General features: G+C 35.7%; 1 protein-coding gene across 3 annotated transcripts in view; it reads left to right on the top strand.

Annotated features, from left to right (window-relative positions):
- Positions 1-7,378, top strand: part of PIK3C3 (phosphatidylinositol 3-kinase catalytic subunit type 3) — a 135,000-nt gene extending 127,622 nt beyond the window's left edge. The window contains exon 24 of one of the 3 annotated variants that reach the window (XR_002772042.1): positions 7,018-7,287. Coding sequence is in view for 2 of the 3 variants with exons in the window: in XM_003784732.2 (XP_003784780.1) it covers positions 7,018-7,032 (15 nt within the window). In the remaining variant the exon portion in view is untranslated. Of the gene's footprint in view, positions 1-7,017 lie in introns of all 3 variants that reach the window. The other 2 variants (XM_003784732.2, XM_023510241.1) reach the window with 2 other exon arrangements.
- The last annotated feature ends 1,121 nt before the right edge of the window (positions 7,379-8,499 follow it).

Here is an 8,499-nt window from a genome sequence, read left to right as displayed (position 1 = left end):
CTACTTGGGAGGCTGAGGCAGGAGACTCGCTGGAGCCAGGAGTTGGAGGTTGCTGTGAGCTGTAATGCCACGGCACTCTACCCAGGGGGACAGTTTCAGGCTCTGTCTCAAAAAAAAAAATAAAAATAAAAATAAAAATAAAAATTACAAAATTATAGAAGCATAGCTGTTATCTCTGGGGAAGCTAATTTTTTCTTTGAAACTCACATTTCTGTGTATGTTGTTTAGGTGTTGATATTAATAAATCACACAGGCCCTCAGATGTTAATAACCAACATCTAAAAAAAAATAAAAATAACCAACATCTATTTTTTGTCACTCATCGCATTTAATATAATGACACAGTATTGCTGATTGATTTAAGGTAATGTTAGTGCATTCCCATTAATTATTATGCATTGTACGACCAAGTTTTTAAAAAGTGAGAGTTAGATACACACTAACAAAAACAATAGTTATTTCATCGTAAAAGAAATTAAATTCCAAAGGGAGACTAAAAATTGCTAGATACAACTGTTCTGTCAAGATGCTAACAAGGCTTGTTTTCTTCCATCATGAAATTCCTAAGGAAGAGTAGAGAGTAAACACTGCACTATTTGTTGCCTAGCAACACCCCCCCATTAGTAGTGCAAATTTTCCTCTGAAAAACACATTTATTTGGATCATTGTCCTTGAAATTGCATCATTGTAATTCTTCTCTCTTCCTAAATGATTTTTAAAGGACTTTCTAGCCTTGTCCACGAAGGCCAGGTAGAGGTCACATGGTCTGGGTTATGGAGGCCTTTCAGGGGGAGTAGGTCTCACTGCAGTCCTTTTCCTGTCTGCCTCCCTGTTTATTTATTGATAGTAAAAGTCTAGAGAAAAGGCTGTGATTTCCATTAGTCTTAATACATATTAAATCTCATTAATTGAATATTGGCAGATTAATTAGAGCTAAAGATACCTTTTTTGCAGACTTTTAAAAAGTAAGACTAGATTGGGTTCAGGACCTTTACCTAAGATCCAGTCCAGGTACTAGGAACAAATCATGCCTTCCATCTTTTTAGCAAGAATCCTTACTTGGTACCTGTGATGTTCAAGCAGATAACCATAGGTCTAGGCAAAAGGGCACATGAATCTGTAGTCACACGTTCTTAAAGACCATGTGCCTTTAACCTAAGGGAGTTAACTATATATACGTGGTGGGGATTTCAATACAAAACAAAAATAATGAAAAGAGGAAAATGGTGTGGTTATTCTGCCTGAATTCCCCCTGAAGAGCATGTGTTCTTCAAGAAATATGAGTGGCTTCCTCAAAAGTGTTTCAGATATCAAGTGCCTCTCGGAGAGAGCATGGCATCTCACTGTGCTGAAAGTAATCCTAGAACTGAAGATTCTCACTTTTTGCACATATATCATGGGCTCTACTTGTAAACAGTCTGCCCTGTGGGCTGCTTAACCAAAGAAATTGGGTGTTTTGGTTTTTTTTTTCTTCTGTTTTGTTTTTTGTATTAGCGCTGAGGGGAAAGCTTCCTGTTTCTGACTTTCTGAGAAATGCCTGTCTCTAATGGGCTTTTCTTGGGTGATAGGATTTGTTCATCTTCCTATTTTGCCTTTATGTGCTGACTGTAGTACCTGAGCCCGGAGTAGGGTGATTCCACAGTCACTACTGTACTCTCTCGTCTTCTGTGAGAAGACAGCATGCCAGGTCCCTGAGTGACTCCCTTGGTGTTCAGAATTGGGGAACTAAAGCCATGGGAGCGCATTTCTCCGTTTCTTTTTCTCTTTTTGTTTGTTGGGTTTTATTTTATCTTTCTCTTTTCCTAGGTAAGGAATACATATTGTCTGTGTCCAGACTGTGCATAACCATAGCTGTATTAGGTGATGTGCGTATTCACATGAACCTTTGACAGTCAAGAAGTCAGTACTATGCTAGTATTAATGCTTCTATTTGATTTCAGTTATTTGAAAGTCACCGTGTTACGGGTCAGTGGAATTTTGTTTTTGTTTTTAAGCCTTTGTAACAGTAGTAAATGTATTGATAACAATAGTAGATGTTCAAATGTACTTAGGGACACTACTCTATATAGTCTTAAATGTACCATAATGTATGTCTGTTGAACTTTATTTGCTGTTTGGTCTTATGTGATACATTAACAGAGCTAGCTCTGTTTAAGGGCCATACATCAGCTAATAACCATATGGAAAAGGAAAATTACTAGACACTAGATTTTTTTCTTTACTTTTTTCTTTATTAACTTTATTTAAAGTCCTTACACCCATACCTGTAGTATTATTTTGAATCCTACTTATAAGAGAAAAGATAAGTAAAAAATAAATTATACCTTAAATTTATAATGAGAATATACCATCTGCTAACAAACATGTAATTGGCCTCAATAGTCAAAATGTTGATAAACCCCTAGTTCACAAGTTAATTATTTTCCGCTGCAGATGTTAAGTTGACATTTAGTCTCCAGCTGCACCACAGATACGTAACTACGTAGATATAGTAGAACTAAACTATTGTAGATTTAATGCATTACTAGTACTCATATGTTAAATCTAAGTACAGATCTGTGTGTCTTTTTATAGCATTATTATTCATACTAACTTTATTTTTTTTTCTTTTAGTGACCTATTTTTGCCTCCTTCTCTATATTTTTTTAAACATCTCTATTCATATAAAGTAGCCAGTAAAATGGAATTCGTCTTTGCAAATTGAACATCTTTTCCTTTTTATGATCCCTCTTTCAAGTCAGACTGGAAAACACGGAATGCTTTGTAGTTTTAAGTCTTGTTTACTGAAGCGCCTTACTCATACTTCTCCATACAATTCTCCCATATGGTTGAAAGCTACATAGCCTCGAATACTCATACAGGGGTGTCCAATCTGCAGCCTGAGGGTGCATGCTAATTTTGTGAGCACTTTTTTTGATTATCTGTGGTGTTGGATAGCATGAAAAGTATGTACATAGTTTGGGGGTTTTTTTGCAAATCAGCTTTCTTTAGTGTTTGTGTATTTAGCATGTGGCCCAAAGCACCTCTTATTCTAGCAATGTGTGGCAGAGAAATAAAAAGGTTGGACACCCCTGCATAGATACATGCAAAGCCGAAAAGGTAATGTTGCTCAGTATGACTAATTCATGCCGTCTCCATTTATATTTTGTTCCCTTTTTTTGCCACTTTGAACAGTATGACTATTTGTATAATAGCTAAAATGTGTTCGGAACATTAGGTTTCATCCTACTTTATAAAGGCAAAATGATGTCTAAAAATAAAAGAACAGTGCCTTATTTCTGGATTTCTGTCATATGGGCCTCATTTTACCCTTAAGAATGAAGACTAGCAGTGTAAAATATATCATTAAACCAAAGAAAAATTATGGAATTATGTGGTCAAATAGAAATAATTCTTCTCTAAAACCAATTTTTTTGTAATTTAGTAAATAATTTTCTAAAGAGCCAGGGAATTCTTCTATGAGTAGCTTAAATGACATAACACCATAATTTGTAAGTAGATTGTCCAAAATTATTTCCTACCACATTTTGTGTCCCATATTTAGTTCTCAGTTGTTTAGATTGTTCTGGGAGGAATGACAACAATAATGGCAATGATAACAGACTATCGAACATTTACCAGGAATTCAGTAAAATGCTTTCTTGGCATCACCTCGTTTAATTCTCACACCTGTGAAGTATGGTTTTGTTTTATAGATGTGAAAACTAAGGCTGATCTGTGACAAAGCTCAGATTCAAACCCAACTCCTGGTTTGTAAAAATGGACACTAGTTACCAAATAACTTGTTGTATGCTTCTAAGCTGCAGTTTATTAGGCATGAGTAGCCTTTGTTGTGAAAAGTGAGTTCTTAAAAATTTACTTCTAAATTTAGAAAATGATTCTTTTTTTATTTCCTTAATCTTTTAACCATTAAAGGAATAATAAAATCAGCTGTGCAAACAACCAAGTGTATATAAAAAGTCACTGCAAACGGTTAACCCAAGATAAACAGGATAAATATGGGATAACATTTATTTTGCACACTGGCTGAAACTGGTCTTGAATTTCATTTACCCACATGTGCTGTCTGGTTGAACTGCAGTTATAATTGCTACACAGCTACCCATTAAAACCTGTGACACTTTAAAAAGCAAATATTATAATACAGCCATTTGCTGTATGACAAATGTTTTCAGGTCTTAAGATTAATTATTATAATAGCAGCCAGTCAACAAAATGCCGATTGAATTTCAAACTATAATGCAGCCAGTCAACAAAATGCCAGTTGAATTTCAACTACAATGCCCTGCAGTTTAAATTCTTAATCATATACATTTAATTTCATTATCTTCTCTAAAGAAGGATATTAGACATTTGAATATCAACTTTGGTAAAGTTTACCTGTGTTTGTTTTATTAACTGCTTGCAGTAAGATAGTTTTATACTAACGGTTGATTTTTTTCTTCCTATCAAACTTTTTAACAAAAACTCCTCATATGTACAAGGAGTTAAATATTTTAGGACTGGCTCTGCTATATAGTAGATACTGACATTGTGAGGCATACATGTAATGGATCATTATGAAAGCATTGAGATACACAAAAATCAAGAAATATAAAATATGGACAAACAAATGAAGCCTGCCCAGCAACACCAAAAAGCCGAGCAAGTCGAAACTTGCACAGGTGAATCAGAAAGGACACTGTTGACTATGGTTTTTGGAAGTGAAATAATGGCCCATAGCATACTTTGTCTCAGAGCTTTCTTAGTGACCTACATACAGGCAAATGTAGAAGATAATTACAAGTTCTATTCCAGACTACTGCAATAAAGGGAATCATAGGGCTTTTACTTGAACGATTAGAGGTCATTGTAGGTTTCTTAATTGGCCTAATTTCAACATAACTGTGTCTTAGAGCATAGAGAGGCCCAAGGAGAGGAAGAGAGATGGGGAAATGGCTGGTCAGGGAAGCAGTCAGAACACACACAGCATTGATTAAGTTTGCTATCTTCCGTGAATGAGGTTCGTGGCACCTCCAAACAATTAGAATAGTAACATCGAAATCACTGATCACAGATCATTGTAACAGAAACAATAATAATGAAAAGGTTTGAAAGACTGCAAGACTGCACGTGTGACCCACAGACACAAAGTAAGCACCTGCTATTAGAAAAGTGGTGCCAATAGACTCGCTCAAGGCAGGGTTGCTACAAACCTTCAATTTATAAAAAACGCAGTATCTGCAAGCTACAGTGAAGTGAAGCATGATCAAACAAGGTTTGCCTGTATTCTAAAGACCATCTGTTCAGTAGCAGCATTTTTTTTCACATATACAAACACACATATATACACACAAGTTTTTGATTGCTTCCTATTTAATTCTAGGATATTTAGACATCCTGGGATGTCAGTGTGGTCCCTTCACAATTTGGTTTTTACCTGCATTTTCAACCTTCATCATCTTCCAACAGCCTTCAAAAAAGAACCTACTTTGTAGATCTGACAATAATTCCTCACAGCCAGTATCCCTCTTCCCCATATAAGTAATATCCCTGTGCTCCTTGCCTGGAATGAGTTTCCTACCCATTTGCCAAAATTGTAAGCGTGTGCGTGTATGTGTGTTACGACTCTGTGTATACTCATTTAGTCCTCATGCAGGTTAAGTATCTTTGAGACCTCCAACAGAACCAGAACCACTTTCTAGCACGTACTAGGCACCAAGTAAATGTATGAGATTTTATATGAGTGCCAACGTCCCTTTTCTCAAGAAGTTTATTTTTATTTTCTCTGATATTACCTTTAATAAAAATATCTGAATTGCTTCTTGAAGTGTAAAGTACATTATTTTTATTAGTATTAAAAATAAATCTTGCCATAGTCTTTCTAGAATTGTTAATTTAAATCACATCAGATGGCTCGGCGCCTATAGCTCAACCAGCTAAGGCACCAGCCACGTACACCTAAGGTGGCGGGTTCGAATCCCCAGCCCGGACTCGCCAAACAACAATGATGGCTGCAACCAAAAAATAGCCGGGCGTTGTGGCGGGCGCCTGTGGTCCCAGCTGCTTGGGAGGCGGAGGCAGGAGACTCGCTTGAGCCCAGGAGTTGGAGGTTGCTGTGAGCTGTAATGCCACGGCACTCTGCCCAGGGGGATAGCTTGAGGCACTGTCTCAAAAAAAAAAAAAAATAATAATAATAATAAATCACATCAGATTAGAAGCAGCCAGCATCCTGGCAGTTTCACATTTCTGCATGTACACATATCTACACATATTCAGGCAATTCATTTTACTTGTCAGCAAAATTTAGTTCTTTCACTTTTTCTGAGTGTAATAATGAGATGAAGTTCATAGAATGTTAGTTTTGTTACACATGAACAGCATTCATAATTCCTTTAAGATAATATCAACCTGTATTTTATTAAACAAAAGGGCACATGAGGTATGGATGACTCAGTGTATATTCACCCAAAGGAAGAAATCTTTGTTTCTTTTCTTTCTACCGTCTGTCTCAGGATTGAACACTCTTGACTGTGTCGATCCCAAGCAGCTCTTCAGTGGCCTCTCTTGTTCTTTTAGGACTACTTCCTTTGATTTGATTTCCAGACCATTTCTGGAATGAAGTGGGTACACTCTGTGGAATAAGCTACAGGTTTTCACAGCCTCTGATGAAAATGTGAAACTAAGGAATTAAGCATGCTACTCACAATACTAATCCTCTAATAACTATGGAATTCAGTAGAAATTTTGCCTTTTAAGTGCTAATTTTTTTTTCTTTTTGCTTATCACATAATAACTGTGTTATTCTTGAGCTTGAGTCAGCAAACACCTTCTACCCTAAATATTTTCTCATATAGACTGATTTTTAAACCATATTGTGGTTAATTGCAGCCTCTTTGATGGCATCTAGCAAAGTAATTCGTTCACTTTTTAATAAAGTAATAGAAGTCTTCTTAAAACTATAGACTCTGTTGTTTATCTTTCTTTGTGAACAGTGAAGTCAATTATTTTCTGTTTATGTGTTTTTACTTTTTGTAGTACTGGAGAAAATGAAATTGGGATTATTCCATCAAGATCCTTGGCTCAATAACAAAACTACTTTAGAAGCAACCTGTGTATTATGAAGACCTCAGAGTAACCAGCAGTGAAGGGAAAACTTAACCTTCAAGATGACATATTTTCTGAATGCTACACAGTCCCTGAATTCCATTTCTTTCAATGTCATTGCCTAAATATGATCTTTAAGGGTTGTTCTGAAATATTGTATATATTTATTTTCAAATGTATTCATTGTTTATAAGCTAAGAAGATGTTTATTCTAGGATTATGTACATATCGTGGGAATTCTAAAGGAATTATATGTTGAAATAGTAAAACATTTCAGGCTTTGAGTTTAAAATGTTATTTTTTCCCACTGCTTTACCTCAGTACAGCAGTTACATGAATTTGGATCAGTTATCTCAGTTTGGATGGGATTTTTGTTTGTTTTCTTCTCCCTCCCCCTTTCTCTTACAAGTCCCTGTCCCACTTTTGTTTGTTACTGGTTTTTGCCTACTTTACACATTTAAAATTTTACTTAAAAATTGACTTTCTTTTTTTTACCTGGTCTGGCTCGTTCTTTTACGATTCAAGAATTGTTCATATGTTGAAAAACTATTTTCTCTTATATTGTTTTAATGAAGACTGTGATTCACAGTTATCCTAGGTCACTAAGTAGAATATGAAAATGTAGCTATCTGGTATGAACAAAATTGCTCAAAAGGAATTTGGAGGACAGAGACTTTATTCTAGTGAACAGTTTGCAAACCAAGTGGACATACATAAGTCTTTGGTGTAAAATGAAGGTGTCTTCCAGAGAATAAAGGGAGATTTTGACTTTTATAGAGAAAATCCCCACCCAGGTTCCCAGTAAGGTTCAGTTATGCAAATGAAAATGTCAAACTTGTTAGTGCTGACTGGTTGACATGACACAGCTGAGTTTTGATTGATTAATGAGGCCACAGCATATTGGTTAGTTCAGGTTGTGAGAAGTCCCAAAGTTAAGCAAACATACAAGTTTTTTGGTAACTATAGTTAGCAAATGGCCATTTGGCTCTTTTTTTTTTTTTTTTTTTTTCAGTTTTTCGCTGGAGTTGGGTTTGAACCCGCCACCTCCAGCATATGGGGTCGGCACCTTTACTCCTTTGAGCCACAGGCACCGCCCTATTTGGCTCTATTTTTAATTTAGGCCCCATCAGCCACTCATGATTGATCTTGGGGAATTGGCTGTTTGAGGTTCACACTGGCTAACTGGCCAAAAAATAATATGACCACAGATGTTAGTATTGAACATAAAATATTTATGCATATAAATTCTTCTTGCAATAAATTATTTTTTGATGTAAACTTAGTTTTCAAAAACCTGTTTGAAGTAGCTCACTTAGATCTATTAATGTAGATCTTTCTTAATTATATTCTTTCTGATCAAAGTGAAATAATTTTTTGCCTTTAAAACTAGAAGTCTTACTAGTCTATCTAGTG

Source organism: Otolemur garnettii, unplaced genomic scaffold, assembly GCF_000181295.1.
Source record: "Otolemur garnettii isolate 467f Iridium unplaced genomic scaffold, OtoGar3 scaffold00012, whole genome shotgun sequence".
In the NCBI taxonomy this organism is placed as follows: domain Eukaryota; kingdom Metazoa; phylum Chordata; class Mammalia; order Primates; family Galagidae; genus Otolemur; species Otolemur garnettii.
The sequence above is the reverse complement of the archived record's forward strand: the minus strand, read 5'-3'. Positions and strand labels throughout refer to the sequence as shown.